Genomic DNA, 27,203 nt, shown 5'->3' on the forward strand with positions numbered 1-27,203 from the left:
GTATCAGGACCAGAGAGCAAAAAAACCATCACAAGGAAAATGTACTAACGTATAGATTTTTTTTATTGCAAAAACACACAAAGACGAAACAGGAGTGTGTGGCTGATTGTTTTCGTCCCTCCTGGATGAATGATGGGTGATAACACCCTGTAGGAAAATGTAGGGTAAAGACCACACGAGGCCCGAATCCCATTTATAGGATCAAATAAATGTATGTAACTGGGTAGTCAGATATCACACTAGATAATCAAGACTGTAGGTTTTTTATTTCTTGCATGTTGGTGCTTTTCAAATAGGAGAGTATTAAATGTCGGTCCCAGTGGCGTCATGCAGGACAAAGCATCTATTCATACATAAAATTAATAATGCATTCGTCTGCAAATTGTTCAATTTTTTCTAGTCAACATCTGGAGTCTCTGCCAGTTTCTTTTCTTCCCCTCATTTCTTCTTCTCTTCGTCCTTCTTGCCGTCTGGCTTGTTTCCTGTCTGGGAGGCCAAGGAGCCCATGGCGTTGCGGATAGCCTCGTTGTTCGGGTCGACCCCGGGAAGGTTCTCCAAGACGCTCTGGAGAAACTCTGGGTCTTGCATCACATCATAGTCATCTTCCTCCTATTCAATTACAATAAAAGATATAAGTCAGTTGGATCTAGGTTTTAAGATCTAATAGGTCTTGAATGTGGACGTGTCTCGTGTGAAGGTAAACATTATTGAATGTACGTATATATGAATAATATCCATTCTCATAATTTAACTGCTGAAAGTTTAATAAAGCTTCTAAAAAGTAAAAAATAGTCTTCCTGTCGATGGTAGTGGCACAGTTTTAAGATAAATGATTGAATGATTCCTACTAAACTCTAGTTCTGAAGTAGTACCTCACGTTCCTCTTGACATTTTCATGTTCAGTCTTGTGGTTATTTGTATGAATGACTCAACCAGGGGCGTTTCATCTTCATCCAAGCACGAGCCTCAAAGGATAAGCTATGTAAATAATGGATGGGTGGAGGATGACTCACCTTGGTTGATTCTGTAGTGTCCATGGCGGCTCCTGTGTCCATTTCACCATACTCTGTTCACGGAATAAAATAAATGTATTATCACTATTTTAATAAAAACAACTGCAAATATAAGAGCAGCTAAAAATTATATCAGGAGCAAATGTGCAGATAATCAAATGGAACTCACCTCCACCGGCAAGAGACATCTGCATAGCGTAGGCGATCTGCTCCTCCTCAGTCATGCTGTTGAAGTCAGGAAGCACCGCTGCACCGCTCTCAGGCTGAGATACTGACATCTTCAACAAGGCCTCCTCTGACTCTGTGTGAAAATCAATCAAAATTCAGTTAAAGGCTAAAAATATAGTTAAATTAAATCCAAACCATTATTACAAACGTTATTGTTGCTTAGGTGAAGTCAGTTCTCAGATTACCATCTGCGCTGGGTGTGGGCACGCCGGCCTCTGCTGCAGAAGCGACAGCAGCTCTGCGGGCGTCTTCCTCCTGCCTCTGTCGTTGCTCCTCCATCGATACACGGAGGGCCTGAAAATGCATAGAGATGAAACAGTGAGACAATAGACAAAGGGCTTCTGACTCTTTCTTTAAAATTGGACAAAGACATTAAGTAAATAAGAACAGACTAAATTTACTAAAATATGGCAGTATGGGAGGTAGTCAGGACGATATGCCAATCCTAACCCTAATTGAGTATATAAGGTAACACAAAGGGATATTCCTCAACTTTTCATGTGTTTTTCCAAACTTCAAAATGTTTATCATGGGATTTTAGTCTAGACAATGCATGTATTCCTTTATTGTGGCTATTTTAGATCCCTTCTATATCGTCTGCATCACATTGTCTTTATTTTTCTGTGCAGATCAGTGGATTCTAACATTAGTCCGGTTCCTTGGAGCTGACACATATTTGCTATGTGAACGGTAACTCGAGACATATTTGTTCATACATCCTAAATGGGATATTGATAGTTATTATATTGCTCACCAGTGCCAGCTCTGGATCAGCACTGGGATCCACACCAAACTCAAAGTCACTGGCACCAAGACCCATCATAGCACCGCCTTCACCAGCCAGGATGGGAGAGGAGAGCAGTGCATCAGCCAGACTGGGCCCTGGAGGGACTGTGACCAGATGGGAGCCTGTGCCCTCCTTCCCATTAAGAGTATTTATGAAAGCTGTCAGCTTTTCTGTATTCAACTCCTAAATAAAACAGTTTAAGAAAGAGGGTAAGGGCAACAGAAAAATTATTTTATAAATACAATGCAAAAAAAACCCCCAATACTTTATTTTAAATCAATGTCTTACACAAATTGATTCCTCACCTCTTCTCCAAAGTTGATAATATCCACATTCACTTTCTCTTTTTTCAAGCGCTTTGCCATCTTCACAAGCTGCAGAAGTGACAGGTTGGGACAGACAGTCAGAACAAATGTAAAACCTATTATGTATCAATAGGAAATCCACATTTATCTCTGGTACAAAATATGATACAAAGCTTCCAACTCACATCTTTTTCACTATCCTCCACAGGACTCCCAACAAAGGCAATGATCCTCATCTTGTGGTTTTTTCCTTGTCTGTGTTTAAGGGCCAGCTACACAGGGAAAAAAAAAAGTGGCATCACAAAATCGTTCACTGCTGAATCATAATTAATGGGTCCTGCTCTTGTTTTAGACACTGGATATAATCAGAAAATTTTACACACGTGAGCCACCCTGATGCCCGTGCAGAAGGTGATATTTCCTCTGGGCTGGATAGCGTGGAGCTTGGACAGGATGCGGCCGGTGTCTGGCGTCAGCGTGGTCAGGACCTCGCAGTTACTGCAAGAAAACAGAGTCAGTGTTATAGTTGTACTGAAACATCCTGTTGTTGACATCAGCGATCATGCAGAGCAAAAACAACATTGTATTCAGAGCAGCAGCAATTACTAAAATGACAACAACAACAAAAGTAGCAACAAATTATAATTTAAGCTATTTCAGGCTAAATTATCTTTCTGACTGTTCAGATTAAAGACATCTGGAGACGTCAGCTTTGTCTGCGGGAAATCAGAACTGGGATTTCTCACTATTCTTTATGTAAATCAACAAAATAAAAGATTAAATCAGTGATAAAACAATGATTTGATGCTGGAGTAAATTAAGTTAACACTGATGTTTTCCTGTTTGAGTACATTGATAAATAACGAGTGCCTTTTAGATTCTCCAATACAGATGTGTCTGTGGAAATTGCCCACTTTCGAGTTCTTTGTTTGATGAGGAAATAGAAACTTACTTCGCCATAGTTATGAGGCCCACGTTGTTTTCGGGGTTACTGCGTGTTTTGGAGTGACACACGATGTTGACAGCATCTTGTTGAGCCTGAAGCCTCGTCGGCAGGAAGTCTCCATTTCTCATGTACTCACTGTTGTCCACACTGAGGACAAAACACAACCAGCTCACATTAGCAAACACGTCGACCTCGACCTTGTTCGGCGCAGCGGTGAGTTTCCATTAACGACACATCTTCCTCTTCGTCACCAGCTCTCCCGATGAAGGGCTTTTTCTTCGCCGAGGAGTTGGTGAACGAGCTGACGTTTCAGATTTTAAGACATTAGCAAGTCAAGCTAACGTTAGCAGGCGGTGACACCACTGTCGCTCATTGTAAACAACCGACTATCTGAAGTTGTCAGTTCATAATTCAACTAGAAGGAACTAAAATGCAAATAGTGACATTTAAAAACGTGGTTAATCAACTGAATATTTAAAACGATGGGAAATCCGAGCTACTTTTAGCCACAATGACTCAGCCGACGGTCGACATAGCGTTAGCCTGCTAACCGGTAACGGCCATTTATTAACTCAGTTCCCGGGATATTTCCTTCAAATCCCGCTCTGTGAAAACCCCTAATCAAATAAATATTAAACAAGTCTTCGTATGATCCGATATCTGATCAAAAACCACAAGAAAAACTACTTAATACAGCTCTTACCAGACCATCGTACTTTCGAGCACCATCTTGGAAACTTCTTGTTGCTCTCTGTCGCGATCTCACAAGCTCGCACGCTATTGGTTGAAGGCTCAGCAAAGCGGAATCTGATTGGTCAGGTTTGGTTCCCTGCAGCTTCATTAACCCAACATCAATTTATTTATTTTTTGTAAACTTCCATCGGCTTAATAAAGTTACCTTATTCAATCAAAGTTCAAATCTAACATTTGATTCATCTGTACAACCTTGCAAGGGTGTAATACCCAAGACATATGAATAGGATGCAACAGTATGGATTAGAAACACATAGAGTGGAAGATCTATATAATGTTATATAGTCAAACAAAGGCTTATACATGGGTTTTCTTTTTCTTTAATAACTTCAGGCACAAGTTCACAAGAACAGCACACCCACCGAAAGAGCAAGACAACGTGTAATTTCATATTCTGTGAAAAAGCACTGCTGTGTTCCCTGTGTACAGACGTGCACATATTTATATCATACAATTCAAAAGTATATCAGAAAAGAATGCAGGAAGTTTCCCCAGTTGTTGACAAATAGTAATAAATATAAATATGACTATTAACATATTTAGTCTATGGACTGTATGTTTGACTGCTTTTAAAAAAAAATAAGGCACAGTTTCACTTTCAATGTTGGAAGTGAGCATTTTGAGACGGTTACATGTGTCAGCCAGATGGAAAAAAGACGACTCATACATACAATTTAAAAGTTGTGTGAAAATGCCCAATTTATGTTTATTTATCACATCTTGGTTGGAAAATTGTCAATTCACCTAAAGTATTGCACAGTCTATAAATTCACATATACACACAGTATGGTTAAAGTTACCAAACCATCAGATCATGTTAAAACACTGCACAAAACAACGTTTAAATCACCAACAGTATTTCTACCAGTTTTAGTTTGCAAAAAGCAGACAGACGGTTTTGTCTTGTTCCCTTTTCAACTGTTATGCAGCCATCACCACATATTCCAATAGAAAAAAAAAATCAAAGTTGTGAGAACACATTTGTGATTCTAGAAAACAAATCTCACAACGTTCAAACAACCGGCTGTGTTAACCCTGGGTTCACCGGTCCAACAGAAAGCTTGTGCACATGACAGCGGTTCTTAATTACAAGCCAATCACATGCAGCATCAGCAAATCAACTATGCAGATGTCAACAGTGAATTTAATTAGAGACTGTTACTGTTACTGTGTGGAAAATTCAACAAAAAGCTACCAATAAACAATGTAATCAAAACAAAAAGACAAATGTTAGTACTGTTTAGGAAATACTAAATACACCACATGAATACAAAAAGGAGGAAGAAAAGGTATACATCACAATCAAACAATAAAGGCAATATTTCATAAATCAGTGTGGAAATGTATAGGTTTTCAACTCAAGGCTATCACCCAACATGTGTATAATCCATATTATATTTACTGATGCATAGTTTTTTTTACTTTTAGCAGCAGACGTTATTAAATAGTGAGAACATTTCTAAAAAGCAGTGCCACCCAAGTGTATGGATGAAATATCCAGACGCACAGTTAAAACTCTTACCACCCTAGTTGTTTTGGACAGATTAACTCATAGAACTGAGGACTGACATTCACACTTGTATAAACCTTTCTAAGTTGTCCTGGAATATATGTTGTGATGTTAAAATGTAGCCTATATGACAAAACAAAAGTAGCTACAAAACTCCCTGGCTTAAAGGTGGCAGCTGTGCTCAAGACCTTTATTTTCCTGCACATCAGCCTCTAGTCTTTATCTCCAGATCCGAAACTGCTGCTGGTGTGTCTTAATGCCTGGTCTTGTGCATCAATGGCAGTGTCTCCCTGTTATATGCACTTGAGTTGTAAGTTTGGTAAATTAATATTAAGCACTACCACTAACTAGCTATGCTCTGCAGTACCATTTGTTGCCAAGGTGGGGCACTGTACTTTAAACACTTACTATTAATACGTACATTTTCAGTTTCATGATACCGAAAACAAAACAAAGTGATTGTAACACGATTTTGTAACAAAGTCGTCCTGTGCTCTTTGGCACTTGATTAGTGAGGTTGACGGTCTCTTATTTCTAACTGCTCTTTCCAGGGTTGGTCAGTGGCATTAGTTACCATGGCAACCACTAAATGAGAAGACGAAGTTCATTCCAAACTTTCATTAGACAGGTCCCAGGTCTGTTTGTTGGTCACATTTGGTCATAAACTATCTACACACTAAGCCTAAGACTGAAATCAGATCGTACAGTGTAGAAGTATTTAAAAAATGACCTTTAAAAATAAAAATCACACTTTGAGCAGAACACGAGAGATGACATTTAGGACTCACAGTCTCGACAGAAGAACAGGTCCATAAGAAACTGCGGGTTGAGGATCAGGCATCTTTTCCAGCACAATTTGCATTTAGAGTAAACTGAAAAAACTGCAGATTAATACATATGAAAACAGTATTTGCTCTAAAAAATAAACCCTTTATGGAAAATTATGTTCCCAATCCAGATAATATAGTTTTGTGTTAAAGTCCCTGGATCGAACATATGGTAGGAACAGCATTCTCATCTTTATTCTCATAAAGAGTAAGGTATGCTTGATGATGTGCTGCAACAATGTGGTAAATAAAAATGAGGAATCAAACAACATTATGAATATTAAATTTTCTGGGATTGAATAAGGAAATGTTGTTCTCAAATAAGTCCTCAAGTTAAACTCTACACCGTACACTGGCTTAGTTGAGCACATCTGTGCCATGAACAATCTTTGGTTGTGCATATAGGCATTTTCATTTCATTAGATGAATAATAGTATTCGATACCCAAACCATTAATATACCAACAATTATTAGTGTCAGAACATGATCAGATAGTAACATGCTCCTCCCATGTTGAGATTTGGAAAAGTGCAAAAGTAATAACAAAAATATCCCATTTGGTCCCCACTTCTCTGGTTAGGGTACCTCAAATCACAATAAGTGAGTAACATTTCATCCATGTTCATAACATCCTCCAAGCTTGTTCCGGGTTCATTTTGTTCTCATTCCTTTCCCCGAATTTATACCTGCAAATCAAAAGCGATGAACCTGGTTAGAAAACCACATGGAGTGAGTCAAGTGTCACAGAACAAACACAGAAGTTCGAGAAAATTGACTTACAGAACATTTGCTTGTGTTAAGAGTTATGTCACTGAGTGAGATCGCACCATCAGTGCCAAAACTTTCTTCAAGAGACGAGGACGGAGCTCTGAAAACAAGAAACAGAGGAGTGAATGAAAAATGTGTACAGAAAGACTCAAGGACATTGTAATTTAGTTTTAATTCTCCTGATATCTATTTTGAACATGTACTGCTGAATTCACGCTGAATTCCCTTAAGTTCTGGTTTAGGAACATTTACAGCCATCACCCCCAGTCTATGTACCAATTACAACAGTCCCTCTCAGGTTTCAAATGGTTCTGGTTAGGTGCTGCCAATAGAAGCATGAACACATCCTGGTTCTTAAAACTGGAAAATCTATCTCTTTATTGCACTATATTTTTTAAAAGTTGAAAGTAGTTTTTAATCCAGTTATTCCTTTGGATCTCTCACTAAAATACACATTTTTTGTCTTACCTCTTGGGGGTGCTGCGCTCCATAGCTTTACTCAACATGCTGTTTAAATCCACTCCCACTGACCTGCTTGTGTCTTGGGAGTGAGTCAGAGGCTGAGTTATGAGAGTGGAACCAGAGTTTCCCAGGGAGGAGGAGGAGGAGCAGAATGTGGTATCGGCTGCGTTGCCAGCAGCATTGCTGGGTGGTGAGGCCTTAGGGAGGAGGTCAGGACGACCTGACGGCATGACTGTAAGAAGAGGGCGGGAAAACTGTTAGTGCCGTGCTGTGAAAGAAGAACTTCACAGGCTGATACATGCTGCAAGACTTAATCTCTGCGGTTAACAGTGCCCATTATTTGGTTCATATGCTACAGTTAAAAAACCCTGGCTCTTCTTTTTTTCCTGCACTTACAACTGTCTCCATCAGTGTCATCTCTTGTCTCAGTGCTGACTTGACGTTGGAGGAAAGTCTGCTGGCTGCTGCTGCTGGTTTGTGACATGAGAAGAGGCCCAGAGCCAGCTGTTTTTCTAAGAGGACCATGGGTCACTGCACGCCGCTTCTTAGATGGGGAGTTCTTCACTGGAGACAAGAGAAAGAAAGGTGTTCATTGAGAGAGACTGACATGATGCATGCTCATTGACAGATTAGGTATTTTTACATACATGGGATCTTCCTGAAGACTGTGCTGCACATGAACTTCTGAAATCGCTCTGCATAAAAGCCTGGTCTGTGCACTGATACAGTATCCTGAAGAAAAGGAATGATTATAAGTTGACATCTGTAATTTCTTTTTTTAAAGCACTATAACTGAGGCTAGCAGAGGAATCTTACCCCATCGTGAACCAGAGCTTTCCATGAGTGCTCAAGCTTCTTGGCTAATCTGAAAAACAACACACGGAAGTGCAGATTACTTGCAGAAGTTCGGTGAACAGACACGTGCAGTTTCACATGATACATTGACAGCAGACATATTCAACTGAAATCCACTTCAAACCTGCATTTAAAGAACAGACAGACCTTGGTGTTGGCTCAGATAGTGAATGTGATGCAGTTGAAATGCATCACATTCACTATCTCAGTCTCACCCAGGTGGAGGACAGCTGCTGCACTGCTATCATGCTGCTTTTACTGTTGGGTTATGTAGGCGCTGTGTATTTGTCCGAGACTGAATGAGTAGTTGGTAGATAGACCACTTGTATCTACTGCTTACCTGTAGGACTGCAGAATGTCAATGATACCAATGTACACCAGCAGCCTCTCGCCTTTTGAGTTTCTTGCTGGTATTCCTCCAGTTCTGTAAAATAAAACAAAAAGAAATCCAATTTAGTCCTCAGTCGTTCCTCTCAGTACAAAACTCATTGTGGTGAGGGAGATAGTTGAAAGCAAGTTGCCTCACAGGGTCATTCTTTGGCTACAGAATCCCTGTCACTCACTTGTCCTCTGTGTCCAGTGATCCCATGCTCCCTGACTCGGCCTGGATGGCCTCTATAGCCGTGCTGTACAGGGACTTTTGGCCTAGTGGCCTCCGCTGATCCATGGCCGCTGCCCCAGCCTCTTCGCTCAACTGCTCTCGACAGGCCTGATCTACATTGTGGACTCCCACCAGGAGGCTGTAGTCCATTATCTTGAAACTCTGCAAGAGCTGAATAGAAATTAAGAACAAGTTGAATGAGAGCAGAGGTTGAAATACAGGTGAACTTGAAATGTGAATCTCTGTTGTATGACTGTGATTTTCATCTAAAATGAATTCAACCATATCATGCTTGTTGCATTTTTCTTTAGTCCTCACCAGACAGTCTCTATGAATGGTCTTGCAAACACCATTGTATTTGTCCGCCTCCATTAACAGCGCCTCAGGCATGTCCTGCATGAAGTCCAGGTCCTTGTATGTGGGCACAGTCTTGCCCCTCTCTTTAGCTGAGGCCCGTCTCTTATAGGTGGAGCCCTTCAGATCAAACTTGAGGTGCATTTTCACTGCACTCGGGAGCAAATTGTTCATGACTGCAATACGGATGTTTTTACCTCCTGCCTGGACACAGTAGAGTCCATAGAACTTTGGTAATAAAGTGCGCTTGTTCTGGTTCAGGTTCTAGAGGAAGAAACAGGAAGGAGGGAAAATATCAACAGCATTAAACAAGTATCAGTTTCATTGACTAGAAAGAGAGGCAGCTAAAGTAAACTGAAATGCACATAGTTGCTGAATAGATGGAATAAATAAGTAGGCATTCCAAGCCACGAGTAAACATGTTGTCCTATACAAATGATGCAGAGTTACAGCATCTGAAGAGCTTATGGGTTACTTCACATAGCATATGACTCAGAGAGACGTTCGGACACACATAAGCAACAACTGGCTGTTCCAGAGGAGAACATCAAGAACTACTGTGTTGCCTAGCAATACATTTGTTGCCTGTGTTTTTCAGCTGATTTATTCTGCTGGTAATTCAATAAGGCCATTTAATATATATAGCACAATATTGCTACATAAGGCCTATGGACACCACTTCTCTCCATTACACACTCAAAATACTTGTTTTAACTGACTGTACTTGTATATATTTGTTCACAAGTGATTGTGTGTCTACTTTGAGTAAATTATTTGATGACTTTTTCAAATTGTTCAACGGAGCTTACCATAAAGTATCCTGGGAGCAGTTTCTGCAAGAATTCAGCCTCTTTGTGCTGCACGGTCTTAATGATGTATTCATCATCACTGGAGACGTAAAAAAGAGATCCACTGGCTCCAGAGTTTGACAGCTCAATCAGTGGTTCATTACACAGAGAATACTGAAACCAGAGCAGAACACAGTGGTTAAACATGTGATAACAAAACAAAGACGTGACAAGAGAGAACAAACAATAGAAAACATCAGTATTGTGTCTTTATCAACTCTAGTGTGTCACACTTTCCAGTTACTCAGTCATTCATTTCTTCTTACACCTCCTTCTTTTTGAAAATTGTTGAACACAAAAAATGCTGAATAATGAAAAAATACCATGTAGTCATCAGGGCGGATGCCAAACATCTCCCTGAAGTAGCGAAAGGCGATAGGGGCGTATGTTTTGAACCTGAAGTCTCCGTAGTGATGTGCTGGTGTTATGTTACTGCCCTCACTGCCAATAAAAGATAAAGGGGTCACAAGATTACACTACGTACAAGGGAGGTCAAGAAAAGGAGTGTTATTCTGGTACGGACACAACATCCAGATGTAAGAGTTGAGACACGCATTTAAGCATCAACATTCATGTATCCTTACTTTATAATTATAATGTCATCCTTACCTGGGGAAGAAGATGCTTTCCACAACCTCAAAATCCTGCAGCAGGACATCTCTCTCAGGTTTTTGGCTTAAGCTGCCCACTGTGTGCGTGATGCCTAACTGGATAGCACCTTGCAGGGCCGATGAGGTCGTCTGGAAGACAGAGAAAATGTATCAAAAGACAAAATATGTTAAAATTTAATGTTCAGCACGTCACAGACGCAAGTAACTTTTGCTGAATGTGCGTTGACAGTGCACATTTTAAAGTCAGTGTCAAGACGATCTCCCACCTTCTTGTACGTGGTCTCTCCAGTGGGATCAATTCCGCGATGGCCAATTGTTTTTTTCTGGGCCTGTGTCATGCTCGTGCTTGGACCCTGTCAAAAGAGACATGGCATACTGGAGAATTACAAGAGCAAAATATTCACAGAGAGTTTGCAGCAATACGTTTCAAAGAGGAAGGAAATGAGGATGTGTCAGCTAAATATTGGTAAATCCCAAACTGCTAAAGATGAATGCAATGTGTGTTTCCTAAGCGACTGGATTACACATTTCCTTCAAACAAGTACTTTTTTTCTTACCTCTGCATTCCCATTTTTACGAGGCCCAGTCGAATCTGAAGTGAGAAAAGGAAGGAAACATACAAGTTACACAAGAAATGCAAAGAACACAGTTCTCACACTGGACATTAGATATCAAACAACAAGGTCTGAAAAGGGTTATGTCCTTGTAAATGGAGAGTACTGTCTTGTACTATCTTGGGAGCTTGAACTATCCTGGGAATAAAAAGTATTTGTCTTTAGCTTCTTTGATTTCTGACTGACCATGAGATGACTTGAGGAAATTGCAACGTAAATCGCCAGAGACTAAATAGTGGTTTAATGTATGAAATGAAATCCCAGACAGTATTCTGAACAAATGACAGTTTACTGTATTGTCAAAATATTGTAGTTACTTGTACATGAGCAACAAAACTGAAGATAATAAAGACACACAGCAAAACTGAAAGGTGGAAATTCCTGGTGTGTCCCTTTAAGACCTTTGCTCTGTGCTGTAGTGAACCTTTATTTCCAGCAGTTTATTTACTCTCAGTTGTAAATGTATTTGATAAACCTGTTTATAAGAATGGTAGACAAAATATTAATACCACAATCCTAAACCTAAGAAAATGAGAACTACATAATAATAAAGGGAATAATAAAATATTAATATATAACTGGTAAGCAGGTGTATTGAACTTTGAATAGTGAATCATCTCTTTAACTAGTCATGTGATAAGCTGCTGAGTTGTTGAAAACATGTACATCAACAGGAACACCTAACAAAATGAGTCAATGTTTGTGTACCTGTGTCAGTGCTGGAGGGAGTCAACTACTAATTCAAAGTACAAATACTACACTCTAAAAAAGTTTAGTGCGATAAAAAACTACAAGCAAATATATCGAACTCGAATTAACAAAATATACATATTTATTTACTAAAATTTAAACATAAATAACCATCTTTTCTAAACCATAAGTAAAAATAATTTTGTTACAGTAAAAGTGTGTTAGCGTAATCAGAAAAATGGGCTAAAAAGTAAAAGAAGTCAGTAGAGAACCATTTGATTATTATGACACTAATGTGTCATTTTACTTGTTTTTATCATAAAATGAGAACACTCAAGTACAAGTACCTTTTAAGAAATTAAATATAACATAATCTGAGTGATGTTTTCACTAGCATCTAAATTGTAAGAATTGTGGTTTTCTTTACTGTAGAATGGGACCTTTATATCTCAATAGTTTATATTTACAACATGTCTCTACGGAGACCACCATCGTTTTTTACAGTATTCCAAAATGTTCACACTAAACACCTTAGGTTTTTATGACACCTGAAGGCACCACAGTGTTTGGAAGGGGAGGATGAGGTGAGAGGTGTTCAGGTGCAACATGCAACTGTACCTCGAAACTCTACACACTGAACCTAACAGGTAAACCAACTTCTGATTAAAAAATATACTTCATCTACACCATCCAGGGGTAGATAGAGAAAGTGAATAAAGACAAAGTACTCACTGCCAGTGTGGCCCTGCAGCCCCGGAGGCTCCTCTGCAGCTGTGGCCATTCAGAGCAGTCACTGAACTCAACACTCGTTTAAGGTGAAGCTCAGATCTTCAGTCTCTCCTCGGCGGAGAGGAGACTTCAGGTGGGTGAAGGCCTGTGAGGACAAAGTGTAGAACTCATTAATTAAAACCACTCCTGATGACTTCATGCCACAAATATTGACTCCAGCCACGTTGACTGAGCTGATGGAGGAGCAGACCAGGGTAAAAACAAAGGGGAAGTGTTGGTGAATGTTGAGAGCAGCGGTACGTGTTGAAACAGGCCAACATAATAACAACCAGGATGTCTGGATTGCGACATTAAACCAAACAGAGGCGAGTGAGCTAGCTGCTAACTCCACTTTAACTTTCTCTAACTTAAACCCAGATGTTTTGAACCCGGTAACTGAGCCACAACAACACGAACAAACTGATCACTCACCCGGAAAACCTGCGAGGGACTTCTCTCGGTTTCCTGTGAAAGAAAGTGCAACTTTCTCTATTTGGATAAAACACTTTTTCCTGAAACTAATAAACAAGGAAGCAGTGCGGAAGCGGCTGTTTTGTGCCCAGCTCTGTTAGCATGAGCTAGCACAGCACTTCCGGTAAAAAAAAAAACTCCTTCACAATAAAACGCAACATCACAATAAAACAACTTGTTATCACCACCAACCAAACTACCAAGAACTTCACTGTGTGCACCACCCCCAATTAAAACAAATATAGTATTTATTCATTTATTTAATTTAAGATATTATAGAATGTTTAAATGCATGTTTTGATACATTTATTTATTCATTTATGGATTTGTGCTTTATTTTTGTAGATCAACATCAACACACAACCCAAAGAAATATTACAATCAGATCATGTGCAAGAAAAACACAAAAGAGTATGTGTATGTTCCACTTTTATTATGAAGCCAAGCAGGAATTGCAGGGGTGATTTATTGATTTATTTTTGTAATCTGGGGCAAATTCCACATTTACATTTACTTTCAATAACATAACTCAAAGTGTTTATTTGTGACTTTGCCGTTCAGGATCTGTCACACACTCAACTATTACATGCAACAGTGAACTCTAGAGGACACTTGTTTTATTACATGTGTGAACCTTTTATTACATGAGTGGATTGAAAATAATCTGAAAGACTTGTTTCAAAATTCATCGGTATTTCTCTTATTTGAAGCTGCCAAACTGAGTTATGTGTTCACTCATACAAAATCATATAAAATCTTTATTTTAGCTTTTATTTTTCTAACAAAGAATACTATATGACAGAAATAACAAAGGTGAACATTTGGAAACGTGTTGTTACAAACTGGGTTAATATATAGAGCGGACAAAAATAAAGATGCACTGAGAATTTTCGACTTACATAGCATAAACCAAACCAGCATGACCTGTCCTCTTCTGAGCAGCTCAAACAAAAACCTGCAGCAAAAAAGTACAAAGGATAAACTCAGCGTTATCTTTCATACTTTTTTAAAATTCTTATCCAAATGGATTAGACATTATTATTTTAATCTTTACTTTAGCAAGTGTTTGGGTTGAAGGTGAATCCGGGCTCTTCGGGGACGTTGGGTGCAGTGTAGCCTGGTGTTGAGCTGTAGTTTGGGTTTGGCAGCTCGCTGTTGAAGCACGTCCACCGAGCGTCTCCTCTGTCCTCGCAGCACTCGTATGGCATAGTCATGGTGGAGTATTCCTCCACACAGAACTGAGACAGAGCTTGTTTCCACTGCAGGAAAAAAAGACAATAATTTAAAACTTGCAGCTCTCTGTGTCTCTCATGTTTGATATAGAGGGTAAAAATATGTTGTCACTCATATTTTAATTAAAGTACAGGGATCTCTCCTCAATATAATGATACCTCAACCGCTTCCTCCATCTATTGTCATAGTAACAGGTGCATCTGTCTGTTATTGTCTTTACAAACACTCTCAGAGACTCACAGCTTGTTGGGCACAGCACAGGATCTGGTGGCTCTGCTGCACCACTTGGCCACTGCAGCATGAACGGTACCACGACTCCAGACGGTTGATGGCGTTTCCACGACGGCGGAAGTGGCTCGCGCCAGAGCTTGGGAAGAAGCTGGCCAGGTACCTGGGTCGACCCTGACCCTGATGGCAAATGGCAGCCAGGTTTTGGGCCGTGGGACAGGCGGGTGGGAAAGGCACATCAGGCTCATTGAGGGAGTTTGTTTTGGTTTCTGTGGAAATACACAGAGGTTTATATCATTCTAATTGGATGAATACATTAAGCATATATACTCATAGCTTCTAGAAGAAGTTACCAGCTACATTTGTTAATGTTTTAACTTTTATCCATGGTTCTTGGACAATAAGATAGGTCGTGATCCGAGATATAGAAGGAAATATCCAAACCCACATGTGCAGGGTTCGATAAAACCACCTGTTCACATTCTTCTACACTTGATAAATATCTATGACCCATCAGTTTCATTTAAGTCAAACTATTGAATAGTCTGACATTGAATCTAAGTATACTATTACAAATTTGATATACATTGAATTAAACGTCAGGTAACAGCACAATACATTGTTTTGATATTTCTCAAACAAGAATCCTTTCCTCCACAGCTCAAGAATAAGTTTACAAAACCACAAATGCACCTGCAATCAAGTCGTAAACAAGACATGTTGACATTTATCTTATTTGGCACCTGACAAGATAAATGCCCTCATGCAAAGTAATCAGTTGACAACTTGGCATCGGGCAGCGTGAACAAGAAGACATCAAGTGTAAATACTCAAAGAATCGGAAATTACCTCCAAAATTTGCACCATGAAGAGTCAGAAAAGCAACAATCCAAAATCCTATGTGTCCTCCAGCTGAAGTCATGGCTGCACAGAGGTGTGGTGGGATTTTCAAAAGGCAGATTTCGCTCTGATATCCTCTCCAGTATTGTGACTGGATCAGAAACCAGCATATATAGGCGAGGGTAGTGAGTGTGTGGGTGTGTAGTGCTTGGAAGTGGGGGTGAAAGGGGTGAGGAGATATGTTGGGAAAGGAGTTTGAACTTTAGGGAGATCTGCTGACATGTGTAACATGCCAAACTGTTTCTGCAAGTTCCCAAGGCCTTGAAAAACACCTGAATGCTGGAGGAATGAGAAACCAAATATTTTATCGTGGCACGACCTGTTTATCGAAACCTGTGTGGTTTTTCCCAAAAACGTAACAGAGTTCTGTTAACTCCCTCAAAAACTGTCTGAGTGTGCATCCTGTTATCAAAGAGGATGGTTCATACTCTCCAAACATCTCATGATGTTTTGCCCTTCTGCACATGAGCAGAATGGATGCAATCACTCAATGTCAGTGAATCACTTTTGTTGTTTTTCACTCCCCTAAAATTCAAACAACTCTCAACACAATCATTCCTGCTGTCTGCATTGTTCTGTTTAACTTGTGTTGATTCATAAGATCTCTACTTTTATCTCCAGATCACATAAGAAGCATGTTTATCTTCTTTTATAATGTGTTATCAAGTTTCAGTCGGTGTTTGATTGTTTTGTTTTGTGTTGCAGGAGGTTTTTGAGGTGTGTCTTCAGGGTATGAACCATTCACCACCCTTAACATGTGCAGTTTTATCACAAACCTATTCTGCAGCTGACAAAGCCACAGCCTGCCACAGTCTCATTATATTTAAATCCCTCTCACCTTTTGTATAAGTCTAAAGTAACTCATATATAATTGTATTGTTTTAACTTGTGTCCACAGTCCTTGGACAATAAGGACTTTTTACTCTGCGTGTTTTCATGATTTGGCTCTCAGAATCGATTTTTAGTGTCTGGAAGAAAAAATCCAAACCCTCAAGGTTCAATAGAACCATCTGTTGCTCACATTCTTCTACACCTGATAAATATCTTTGACCTATTAGTTTCATATAAGTCAAGTGAACTTGAACTTAACATGGTATTACACATTTAATATGCATTTAATTAACTCATTGTCAGGTCAGAACCTAATGGCTCACTTTGATATTTCTCAGATAATAATCCATTCCAAGATACAAACAAGATCTTGACATGTTAACTGATTTCTTTCACCTAACAAGATATATGTCCTCATGCAAAGTTTTGCCATGTGATTAGATAGTTGGAAACTTGGCATCCGTGCAGGTACGTGACACCTTCTCCCTTATTGGCTTACCCAGCGACACCGCAGCAAATAAAAAGGGAATCAGTCGAGAGGCCGCGTATCCAGAACCCAGGTTAATCTGGTTTAGGTAAGAGCTGTTTTTAAATATTATAACTAAAACGATTTTTTAAGGCGTCTGAGGGATTATTTACCAAACAAATCACCAAACATCTAAAAATGGTAGAAATCAGTCAGTGTCTTTAACATTAGCAGTGTTAAAGAGCTACTTTATTTTAAACATTTCCAAATTTTGGTTTATTGCTGTATTTGTCAAACTGCTTTGATAAAAGTGGACTAGTGATGCATGGAAGTCTGAATATGTCAAAACTCCACCAGCACTTTATTCACATGTTGTTGGAGTTTTTAGAAGTTTTCTCTTTTCTACGCTTGTTGGAAAGTTTGCAAAGTTGTACCAGAAATCACTAACTCTGCTTCTTATAAATGAAATTCACCAAAATGATTAAAGGAGTGAGGTCCTGCTGTTTACTTATGTTCTGAGGGAAATAAATTCATTGCATATTGTTTCTTAAAATGTGACCTGCAAGAATATTGTTTGTCCCCAAAAAATATTTAAAATTTTCTGAGCTTTGAAAGTTGAATTGTCCTCCAAATGTTTCTGTGTCTGTGTGTTGTCTACGTATAGTGGTTAATTTTGGTGATGTGTTTGCATGCATTATTTTAGGTGTAACAATGAAAGGGCTCGTCTACTTTCCCATGGGTTTAGTCGTGATTGGTAAGTCAACAAAATAAGTCAAATAGATGTCTTAAATGTCTGGAATTACAAAATAACTTTATTCAAAACCAATTGAGATAAATGCTGCAATCTTAAAAAATTAAGTCCATTTACTCTTGCTCTGTACTTTTTTGTCTTTTTCTGTCGTACTTTTATTCTATTACATTCCAGATGCTAACATCACACTTCATACTTAACTACATGAATGTAGATATGGCTGCTCCGATTATTGATACAAAACAAAATTCATTGATCATTTATAAGTTAAGACTCATAAGAGTCCCAGCTCCACTTTTACTTGTAATTGTATTTTGTTTTTACTATTAATTAACTCTTTAATCACTTCCATTTAATGACTGGTAGTAATTTTATACTTTTGGATTTTTCACTGCCTGCGTTTTATCATTGTTTTGTTGCAGGCCTCTGCTCTGCTTTACCAGCAGGAAGAGAGTTTGCCACATCATTCATGCAAAACCTTGGGGGTGATGGTAAGGATAGTCGTTTCTCAGTTGAAGTTGCAGCTCTGCCTTCTTCCCAAGGAAGCACCAATGTCAAGGTGACAGCTGTGGGTGAGGTCAAAGTGATGGAAATTGAACCTGGCAAGAGTGTATCCTTCAAGCTTCCCGACAGCGTAGAGATGAAGGGCAGCAAAAAGTCCCATCAGACTGTGCTGATTGAGGCGAGCCAAGATGTCAGTGTGACATCACTCAACTTCAAGCAGTTCACAGCAGACACCTCTGTGGTTTACCCAGTGAAGGACTGGGGGACTGAGTATTTCATTTTCACTCCCCCCAGCTCCCAGAGTGACGGCTTTAAAGAATTTTCCATCACCAACCACAAGGAGCCCAACACAGTTGAGATCTCCCTGCAGGGCTCAGTCAAATTCCTGGGGAGATATTACAGGAGAGGAAGTAAGATGACCATAAAGCTTGAGGCGTTTGAGGCTGTTCAGATTCAGAGCCAAGAAGACCTGAGTGGTACGAAAGTTGTCTCGCGTCTTCCTGTTGCTGTCTCCTCGGGACATAGCTGTGTTCAGAAATTCACCTCCTGCAACCACGTCTACGAACAACTTCTTCCTGTGAACAGCTGGGGGAAAGAATTCATCATTGCACCCCTGCCTTATCATAACATCTTTATGAGTCCATATGACAATGTTTACGTCCAAGCATCCCAGTCCACTAGAATTAGCATGAATTTTAATGGGCATGTCCAGAATTACTCAATGCATGCAGGAGAAACTTATGAGCTACAATCATATTGGCCAAATGCTATATATCTGACATCTGACAAGGGTGTCCAGGTCCTATTTGAATTCAATGGGGGTCCTGTTGACTCATATGATTATGCTGATCCCTTTCTGATGACTATACTGCCCACAAGTCATTTTAGCACTTCCTACGCCCTGAAGGGACTAGGTGATTTTTACAACAACATTATAGCTGTGGCTCGGAACAAAGACCTTGGTGACATCAAAATTGATCCCAAGCCCCAGTCTGAAAACTTTGACTGGCATAAAGTAGATGGGTCTGATTTCTCCTGGGCTGAGATGCAATATAGCACCAGGGCAAACTTCTACCAGATATCTCACCCCAACTCCCCCTTTGGTGTCTACAGTTTTGGTGTTGCTTATGCTAACGGGTATGGATCCCCTGCATCTGGTGATTCAGCAGGTAAGGAGAAAGACTCAGTCAAAATATACTGTTATATGAAGTACAGCATAGCATAGCATAACACAGTATGCAACATTAAGGAACAACTCGTTGTAGTATATTATAGTATAACGTAGTATAGTAAAATATAGTATAGAATAGTATTGCATATAGTATATATTTGTATATACAGTATTTTAGACCCAAGCAATAGTACAATGTACAATAGTAGAGCACTACAGAGTCACATAACATAGACTAATATTAATACTACTGTGCTGTAAACTTAGAATGAAATGGTTTGTGTGTCCTCTCCAACTCTTACATTGTGTCAGAGAAACGCGATTGCAGCACTATGAAGTGTTCTGCAGATGAAGTGTGCAAGATGAGTGGAAACTCCCCAACATGTGTCAAAAAACCGCCCGCTATCAAAGCAGGTACCTGCTGGGCCATGGGAGATCCTCACTATCGCACATTCGATGGCTACTACTACAACTTCATGGGAAACTGCACCTACACAATGGTCAAGAACTGCCATGCTGGGGAAGACCTTCCAGCTTTTGAAGTTGATGCTCAGAATAGCAAACGTACCGGTTCAGTGGTCACATTCATCGGCAAAGTGATCATTAAGGTCTATGGGTACACTATAGCTATGGTGCGGTCAGAGTTTGGTCTTGTCAGGGTGAGTAAGATATTTTAACAAATATGACTGCTCATATTTTTAATGACTTCAGTCAATTAATTCAAAAACATCTGAATCTGCTTTAGATGAGCTACACATTGTGGAATCTCCCTATCAACCTGGGCAATGGCAAGGTGAAGTTATCCCAGAGCGGCTTGTCTGTCATTGTGGAGACAGATTTTGGCCTGACAGTGCAGTATGACTGGAAGGAGTATCTTGTCATCAGCTTGCCAGGCACATTTTCTGGCAAGGTGTGCGGCATGTGTGGCAACTTCAACACCAGAAAGGAGGACGACTTTGTGACTTCTACTGGCTCACAGACCAACAATGTAGTGGCCTTTGGCAAGAGCTGGAGGGTTACTGATGGGCCACATGATTCCCAATGTCGAGATGAATGCCCGGGCCATTGTGAGACCTGTGAAAACCACAGCTTTTTGGGACGCTATAAAGACAAACTCTTCTGCGGCTTGCTTACCACGGTCATGGATGGACCACTCAGTGATTGCAATGCTGTCATTGACCCCAAAGTCCTTCATGAGATGTGTTTGTATGATGTGTGCATGGGTGAGGGGATGAAAAACTTCCTGTGTGACACCTTGCAGGTGTACGCTGATGCCTGTCAGAGAGCAGGAGTTAAAATCTATGACTGGCGGCACCTTGCCTTTTGCTGTGAGTAACTCCATTGAATATACATGAAGATATCAGTTGTTTGAGTTTCACACTTATCCTGTGATGATAATATATTGTTATTTTCTCTGAAATAGCTAAACCACAATGCCCGGCGAACAGCCATTATGAGTTCTGTGGGAACGCCTGCCCGGCCACCTGTGAAAACCCAGATGCAGCCACAAACTGCAAGAAAAACTGTGTGGAGACCTGCGCCTGTGACGAGGGCTTCCTGCTCAGTGGCACCGAGTGTGTCCCAAAGGCCCAGTGTGGCTGCTCGTACAAAGGCCTCTATATAGAAGCGGGAGACTCTTTCTTTACTGACAACTGTACTGAGAAATGCACATGCCTTCAACATACTAGGCAACTTAAGTGTGAGACACCAGGTTGTCAGCTGGGTTATGAGTGCAAGTTGGTTGATCAACTTCGCACATGTCAACCAGTGCTGTACGCTGAGTGCAGCATGACGGGAGGACCTCACATCGAGAACTTTGATAGGCATGATTACAACTTTCACGGCACCTGTGTGTACCAGCTGGCTGGGGTGTGCTTGAAAGATCCGTCCCTGCAACAGTTTAAAGTTCTTGTGCAAAGAGTTGACTCTGGTGCAAAGTGGGTGGAGGTCAACATTAATGGGATTTCCATTGTCATCACAAGAAATCAGAAAGGCTCAGTTCTGGTGAGATGCAATGTAGCAAATTTATCATAGAATGGCTGATTTTTAATCACTTTTTAAGCTGATAATATGTCACATTTGAAATTAAACCTGCTTGTGTTGCAGATAAATGGAAAAATGACTACCTTACCCATCACACTCAAAGGCAAAGTAACAGTTCGCCAGTTCGGGGACCGTGCTGAGATTGAGACAAAGTTCGGGTTGCATGTCTCTTACAACTGGGATTCAACAGTACAGGTGAAAGTGCCCAGTACTTATGCTGGCGCAATGTGTGGCCTGTGTGGGAATTATAATCGCAACCCTAAAGATGACCTACTGTTGAACAACGGCACGCTGGCAGAGTCTGCAGACGAACTAGGAAAGAGTTGGAGGATTGCTGAGATCCCAGGCTGTGTTGATGGCTGCAAGAACAAGAGTCAATGTCCTAGTTGTGACATCACCCAGAAAGAAAAATATGAGACAGATGAGTACTGCGGATTGTTACGAAAGTCCTCAGGCCCCTTCCGTGATTGCCATGACATCAAAAATGCAGATTCTTTTTTTAAGAATTGTGTGTATGATGTGTGCCTTCATAATGGCAAGAATGGCTCCTGGTGCAACTATCTCCACAGTTATACTGTAGAATGCCAAAAGAAAGGAGTCATTGTGTCCAATTGGAGGACAAAAGACTTCTGTCCCGTAACTAAGGACATGTATCCTAAAAACGGTCGCTATGAGCACTGTGCCAATCTTTGCCATGCAACCTGTGAAAACGGATCACCGCCCAGTGAATGCAAAGAGCCATGTGAGGAAGGATGGGTGTGCAAGGAAGGCTTCCTACTCAGTGGAAACGAATGTGTGCCTTTTGATGAGTGTGGATGTATGTACATGGGCGAATACCATAAGAATGGGGATTCTTTTCTAGATTCAAACTGTAATCTGAACTGCACCTGCAATGCCACAGGGGTACGTTTTATCAACAGCAACATTTGACTTCCTTACCAAAGTTTACTCTTCCTTTTTAGTTGTTCTGAAAATGTCTCTGTGATTTTAGATGAGCTGCAATCCACACTCCTGTGGGCCATTTGAGAACTGTACACTGAAGAATAATGTGCAGTCATGTCAGCCAGTGGAAACAGCAACCTGCACGATCTCAGGTGATCCACATTACAAAAACTTCAAACAACATCCTTTTGACTTCCAAGGCACCTGCTCTTACACCGCAGCTAAATCGTGCCATCAGGAAGGCTTGCATCACAACAAATTCTCTGTGGTTGTGGAGAACGACAAATGGACAATGACAGACCAACCGGATGTGTCTGTCGCCACTCTTGTTGCTGTGAAGGTGTACGGTCACACCCTGATCCTCCGAAGGAATCAATTTAAATCGCTCATGGTTAGTAAAAATAGTTTAGAGTTTGTTAATTAATTTAATGTCACTCTGTTCCTTCATTGTAATCCTCATTTTATATTGATAACCCTGATAGCTTAACACATGTAATCTTCTGTCTGCATTCTTTGTGGTTTAGGTGGATGACATCTTGACAAACATTCCATTTAATGATGGACGAGTAAAAGTCTTCCAAGAAGGCTTTGTCTATGCTATCGTGGTTGATTTTGGCCTAAAAGTGACCTATGACATGATCTACAGAATTGAAGTCACTATTCCTGCAGACCAAATAGACGAAACCTGTGGTCTGTGCGGCAATTTTAACAATAAGACCGATGAGTTTCAGCTGCCTGATGGAAAAATGACCAAGGATGTCAAAACCTTTGGAGCAGTGTGGAAAGAGCCCACTCCAGGGGTGGTATGTGAGGATGGCTGCAGTGGTGACCAGTGCCCAAAATGCAATGATGCTCAAAAGAAAATCTTTGAAAAAGATTGTGGAAAACTCCTTGATCCTAATAGTACCTTAGCTGCATGCCACAGCCAACTCAGTCCTGAGTATTACTACAGAGATTGTGTCTATGACGTCTGTATGAGTCAGGGAAATCGTGCTGTGCTCTGCAACAGCATCTCAGCATATGTGAGGGACTGTCAGACCCTTAAAGTAAAGCTGGACAACTGGAGGACGCCTGATTTCTGCCGTAAGTACTGTTGATGTAATTACAGATTGTTTGTATCCTTGTCAAGTATTGTTGACCTTGTCAGCCAATAAAGGCAATGAAGACATCAAGCTAGTGAACGTCGATGTAAACCATGCACGGTTTAAAACCAAATAAAAAAAATTTGAGGAAAGAGCTGCATTGCACAATGCACTTTGTTGAGTTGATTACATTTTAACATTTTATATAAAGGCGAACAGTGTAGATTCACCAGTTTAGATAGAGATACAGAGATACAAGTTGCCTCTTATCAGGTAGTTAATGTGATGCCATTGTTCCATTAATATTCATCCTTTCTTTCGTAGCTGCTCAGTGTTCTGAACACAGTCACTACCATATCTGCACTGGAGCCTGTGCCTATCCATGCCCTGGTCTCACCGAAACCATCACCTGCCCCACCACTTGTAGAGAGGGCTGCACCTGTAAAGAGGGCTACTATTTCAATGGGACTGGCTGTGTTGCCCTAAAGGATTGCAGTTGTTACCACGAAGGACGTACCTTTAAGGTGAAGTAGCCCTCAGCCCTCACTTTGACAAAAAACCTAACATCACTTCTGCTTTGAGAGTTTTCCTCTCCCCCCCAAGGTTTTACATCGCATGTGTGCTTTCCTGGATAATTGTCAAGAGAAAAATCTGCTTTTTCTCAACTGTTTAACTCTCTTCCTCAGATTGGTGAGTCTGTGCTATCTGACAGCTGCCATCAGCGCTGTGTCTGTACGACATCTGGGGAAGTGAAGTGCGAGGACTTTTCATGCAAGTCTACAGAGAACTGCAGGGTTGAGAACCATATCCTCGGCTGCCATCCCAAACAGTGTCGAATTGAGACGGGAGCATCCATTACTCTTTTCAGTGGCAAGGCTGGCACTATCTCTGTTATGGGAGCATATGAGATCATCACACACTGCAACAAATCGGCTGTTGACTGGTTCAGGGTTGTAGCGATGTTTCAAGAATGCAGACTGTCCGGTGTGAGGGGTGTTGTTGCTATTTACATCTACTTTAATGATCTGACCGTCACCGTCACCAACAAACAGGAAATCTGGGTGAGTATTTGTAAAGCAGTGGTTCATGATTTCAGGAAATGCTTAGTCCCAGTTGTTAGTTCTCATGTCGAGAGTTGGACAAGAAAACTGATGCCACTCACTAATGTATTAATTGAGCTTGAAGGCTGAGTCAGAAGTTCACTTGTACAATAAAATCTGTCTCTGATGCTGTTTCACAGGTAAACGGTAAAAAGGTGACTTCCCCCAGCCAACCGAGAAACAACATCTCTTTGAGATCCACCGGCCAAGCCATACTCGTCGAGCAGTTGTCAAACTTCAAGCTGCAATTCAGCTACACCCAGGAGATAATTGTGACTGTGAGTGACAGCATGGCGGAAAAAGTATGCGGAGCATGTGACAAGCTCTTCCCCTTCAGAGACATCATGGTCTTCTCTCTGGGGACGATGCAGGACTACATGGCCCTATTTTCTGCACAAGACTTTCCTACCTGGTGAGCGGGATAGACGCTGTGTCAGGCTGCACCTGAGATTATCAACATTTTCAACATTAATCATAGTTTGAATACAGTAGATCTGTGTATTTACACCAATTTAATTAAGTTTTCCTCTTTTTTGCAGTGGGCTGTGAAGGAAACTCGTCACCTCAATGCAACAGTATCATCATCTACAATTAATTCAAATCAAGACTGAAATGTGGAATTCATGTTTGATTTTGTAAAATAACATAACATAATAAACTTGAAATTTTGCCTCTTCATTTATTCCTGCTGTAAAATCTTCATTAAAAACTCTAAATGTTACACAGGGAAAATTCAACTGACCCTGGTAATGAGTTATTTTAAGCCCAACTGTCTACCATCCATTATATAAAATATAATTACAAGAAGGTTTTACTCTATTGTCATTTATTGTCTGTTTTAAATCAGTCACCCACACAAGGAGATACGGTACATACAGTGAATACATTACATCAATAAGTTTACTTATACAATATATTTGTTTACCACGTGCCAAAAAACAATTATTAAATATTTATATACTGTTGGGTCTCCTTACCTCACATGCATATGTCTGCGAATACAACGACAGGTTATTTTACGAGTTTTTTATGCAGAAGAGTTGAATGTAGACTTGATGCATCAAGGAGACCAGAAGGTAGAACAATATACAAACGTTAACAGAGCAACATGAGCAATTATCACCTGCAAGTCTGAAAGATGTCTCACATGAGAGATGGTTAAAAATTCCTTCACCCACATTAGTTTAATAATATTCTATTCATGACCTCTACTGCAGCCAGCCACCAGGTGGTGATCAAGGCCTTTTGACCGGGGAGCTGTCATGTCATCCATCTTTAAACACAGTCTTTGATCTGTCCTGTCAAACCTGCTTAGGAATTTTCGTATATCCTCACACATTACTGTACATGCCACTATATACCATATTATGTATATATAGTGTATATTACATTATATATGTACACCATTAAGAGAAGAGTTCCACAGACCCTTCTCTCTCTCTAAGCAGTACACAAGGCCAGGTTATAGCTAAAGGACCAACCAACAGTACATTGTATTGTCTACTCTTACAGACATTCATATCTAACGCAGATGTCAAAGACAGAGAGGCACCAACTTCAACTCTTTTGTGTATTACACCAGTGGTCTTAGTCTTAGTCTCAGTGAACTTTATTGTCAACCAAACAAATCAACAGGTAGTCACACAGAGGATTGAAATTGCATTTCCCCATACTCCAAATGTGCAAGTAATATATAACACACAACATATAACATACAACAAATAGTGCAAACAAACAACAACAATGGACACAACTTATACAGACAGACAATGGACCTATAAGTTGTATAAGAAGAAAAAAAATTCACAGTGTGCCAGAGTGTAGTCAAATTTTGAGGTATGCTATCAAGGTGCTATAATGAAGATAATAGGATGCAAATACCTACATGTAACATAGACAGTGAGAGCAATTCTAACCATTCATTGATATGCTGTTAGAATGGGTGACACAAGCAGAGGACGATATATGGGGATGCTGCGTGAGACATCGTCAGACTTGGGAGTGGCAATTGCTCGTTACTCTGTTAGCATTTGTAAATTGTTCCACCTTCTGGTCTCCTTGATGCATCAAGTCTACATTAAAATCTTCTGCATAAATCTGCTGCTGCCTGAGTTTTCCTTTCACCAGCTTCCAGAAAACTTCCATAACAAAATTTCCCTAATTTCCCTCCGGGGATGAATAAAGTACTCTATCTATCTATCTATCTATCTAACAAAACCTATGTGATTGTCCAGCTGGACCAGTGACCATCAGTTAGGTTTTACAATATTTCTGTTAAATATAAATCCACTGATAATGATTTGTTGGCACTGACCATGGTTATCACCCATGGGAATAATGGGTTGGGTGTGACTTGTGTAAATAATTTCAGTTTAAAGTTCAAAGTCATAATCATAATCAAGTACACAAAATGAACATAGAGAATCAAAGTGATACTCCTCATTCTGCAGAAAATGTGTATGTTTGTTTGGATTTGTGTTCAGTTTCCTGTTTTATTTAGAAGTTTTTGCTCCTTGTGTATTTCCAACTTTACTTCCTGTC

At 40.2% G+C, this 27,203-nt stretch overlaps 4 protein-coding genes across 5 annotated transcripts; 1 reads left to right on the forward strand and 3 right to left on the reverse strand.

Moving 5' to 3' along the window:
* Positions 1 to 45: 45 nt before the first annotated feature.
* Positions 46 to 4,137, reverse strand: psmd4a (proteasome 26S subunit ubiquitin receptor, non-ATPase 4a). Its single transcript, XM_020101955.2, has 10 exons — positions 3,983 to 4,137; positions 3,286 to 3,426; positions 2,717 to 2,831; positions 2,519 to 2,605; positions 2,334 to 2,402; positions 1,996 to 2,211; positions 1,427 to 1,535; positions 1,183 to 1,314; positions 1,014 to 1,066; positions 46 to 609 (listed from the first exon to the last, which is right to left on the reverse strand). The coding sequence occupies exons 1-10, from the start codon at positions 4,006 to 4,008 to the stop codon at positions 439 to 441; spliced, it is 1,119 nt and encodes a 372-aa protein (XP_019957514.1). The 5' UTR covers positions 4,009 to 4,137; the 3' UTR covers positions 46 to 438.
* Positions 4,138 to 4,336: 199 nt separating this feature from the next.
* Positions 4,337 to 13,519, reverse strand: LOC109638809 (phosphatidylinositol 4-phosphate 5-kinase type-1 alpha-like). 2 transcript variants are annotated; one of them, XM_020101953.2, is made up of 16 exons: positions 13,373 to 13,519; positions 12,905 to 13,046; positions 11,426 to 11,460; positions 11,135 to 11,221; positions 10,867 to 10,997; positions 10,581 to 10,698; positions 10,219 to 10,371; positions 9,374 to 9,673; positions 9,018 to 9,226; positions 8,795 to 8,878; positions 8,416 to 8,464; positions 8,247 to 8,331; positions 7,996 to 8,163; positions 7,606 to 7,831; positions 7,150 to 7,237; positions 4,337 to 7,055 (listed from the first exon to the last, which is right to left on the reverse strand). In XM_020101953.2, the coding sequence occupies exons 2-16, from the start codon at positions 12,951 to 12,953 to the stop codon at positions 7,050 to 7,052; spliced, it is 1,788 nt and encodes a 595-aa protein (XP_019957512.2). In that variant the 5' UTR covers positions 12,954 to 13,046; positions 13,373 to 13,519; the 3' UTR covers positions 4,337 to 7,049. The 2 variants fall into 2 exon arrangements, with proteins under 2 accessions (XP_019957512.2, XP_019957513.2); XM_020101954.2 differs by having other exon boundaries at positions 7,669 to 7,831; positions 13,373 to 13,515.
* Positions 13,520 to 13,827: 308 nt separating this feature from the next.
* Positions 13,828 to 15,881, reverse strand: ecm1a (extracellular matrix protein 1a). The gene is made up of 3 exons (XM_069516740.1): positions 15,722 to 15,881; positions 14,885 to 15,141; positions 13,828 to 14,670 (listed from the first exon to the last, which is right to left on the reverse strand). Exons 1-3 carry the CDS (start codon positions 15,792 to 15,794, stop codon positions 14,467 to 14,469), a joined length of 534 nt encoding a protein of 177 aa, XP_069372841.1. The 5' UTR covers positions 15,795 to 15,881; the 3' UTR covers positions 13,828 to 14,466.
* Positions 15,882 to 15,962: 81 nt separating this feature from the next.
* Positions 15,963 to 25,340, forward strand: LOC109638807 (IgGFc-binding protein-like). Its single transcript, XM_069516720.1, has 13 exons — positions 15,963 to 17,178; positions 17,773 to 17,823; positions 18,243 to 19,493; positions 19,808 to 20,154; positions 20,241 to 20,823; positions 20,919 to 21,499; positions 21,602 to 22,441; positions 22,530 to 22,871; positions 23,005 to 23,563; positions 23,887 to 24,086; positions 24,249 to 24,623; positions 24,803 to 25,074; positions 25,202 to 25,340. Exons 2-13 carry the CDS (start codon positions 17,781 to 17,783, stop codon positions 25,209 to 25,211), a joined length of 5,403 nt encoding a protein of 1,800 aa, XP_069372821.1. The 5' UTR covers positions 15,963 to 17,178; positions 17,773 to 17,780; the 3' UTR covers positions 25,212 to 25,340.
* Positions 25,341 to 27,203: the final 1,863 nt, after the last annotated feature.

The sequence above is a fragment of the Paralichthys olivaceus genome, chromosome 20, assembly GCF_024713975.1.
Source record: "Paralichthys olivaceus isolate ysfri-2021 chromosome 20, ASM2471397v2, whole genome shotgun sequence".
NCBI lineage: Eukaryota > Metazoa > Chordata > Actinopteri > Pleuronectiformes > Paralichthyidae > Paralichthys > Paralichthys olivaceus.

What these genes read in the sequence shown, in the direction of transcription:
- ecm1a (XM_069516740.1), bottom strand. Translation starts at nt 15,794, where the DNA reads ATGACTTCAGCTGGAGGACACATAGGATTTTGGATTGTTGCTTTTCTG. An exon ending in TCATGGTGCAAATTTTGGAG is followed by an intron (nt 15,142 to 15,721) that starts GTAATTTCCGAT and finishes GTATTTCCACAG; the next exon opens with AAACCAAAACAAACTCCCTC. An exon ending in TGTGCTGTGCCCAACAAGCT is followed by an intron (nt 14,671 to 14,884) that starts GTGAGTCTCTGA and finishes TTTTTCCTGCAG; the next exon opens with TGGAAACAAGCTCTGTCTCA.
- LOC109638807 (XM_069516720.1), top strand. Translation starts at nt 17,781, where the DNA reads ATGAAAGGGCTCGTCTACTTTCCCATGGGTTTAGTCGTGATTG. An exon ending in CAGAGTTTGGTCTTGTCAGG is followed by an intron (nt 20,155 to 20,240) that starts GTGAGTAAGATA and finishes AATCTGCTTTAG; the next exon opens with ATGAGCTACACATTGTGGAA. An exon ending in ATCAATTTAAATCGCTCATG is followed by an intron (nt 22,872 to 23,004) that starts GTTAGTAAAAAT and finishes TTTGTGGTTTAG; the next exon opens with GTGGATGACATCTTGACAAA.
- LOC109638809 (XM_020101953.2), bottom strand. Translation starts at nt 12,953, where the DNA reads ATGGCCACAGCTGCAGAGGAGCCTCCGGGGCTGCAGGGCCACACTGGC. An exon ending in GCTGCAGGGCCACACTGGCA is followed by an intron (nt 11,461 to 12,904) that starts GTGAGTACTTTG and finishes TTCTCACTTCAG; the next exon opens with ATTCGACTGGGCCTCGTAAA. An exon ending in GAAAGCATCTTCTTCCCCAG is followed by an intron (nt 10,699 to 10,866) that starts GTAAGGATGACA and finishes TTTTATTGGCAG; the next exon opens with TGAGGGCAGTAACATAACAC.
- psmd4a (XM_020101955.2), bottom strand. Translation starts at nt 4,008, where the DNA reads ATGGTGCTCGAAAGTACGATGGTCTG. An exon ending in TGGAGGATAGTGAAAAAGAT is followed by an intron (nt 2,403 to 2,518) that starts GTGAGTTGGAAG and finishes TCACTTCTGCAG; the next exon opens with CTTGTGAAGATGGCAAAGCG. An exon ending in CTGATCCAGAGCTGGCACTG is followed by an intron (nt 1,536 to 1,995) that starts GTGAGCAATATA and finishes ATGCATTTTCAG; the next exon opens with GCCCTCCGTGTATCGATGGA.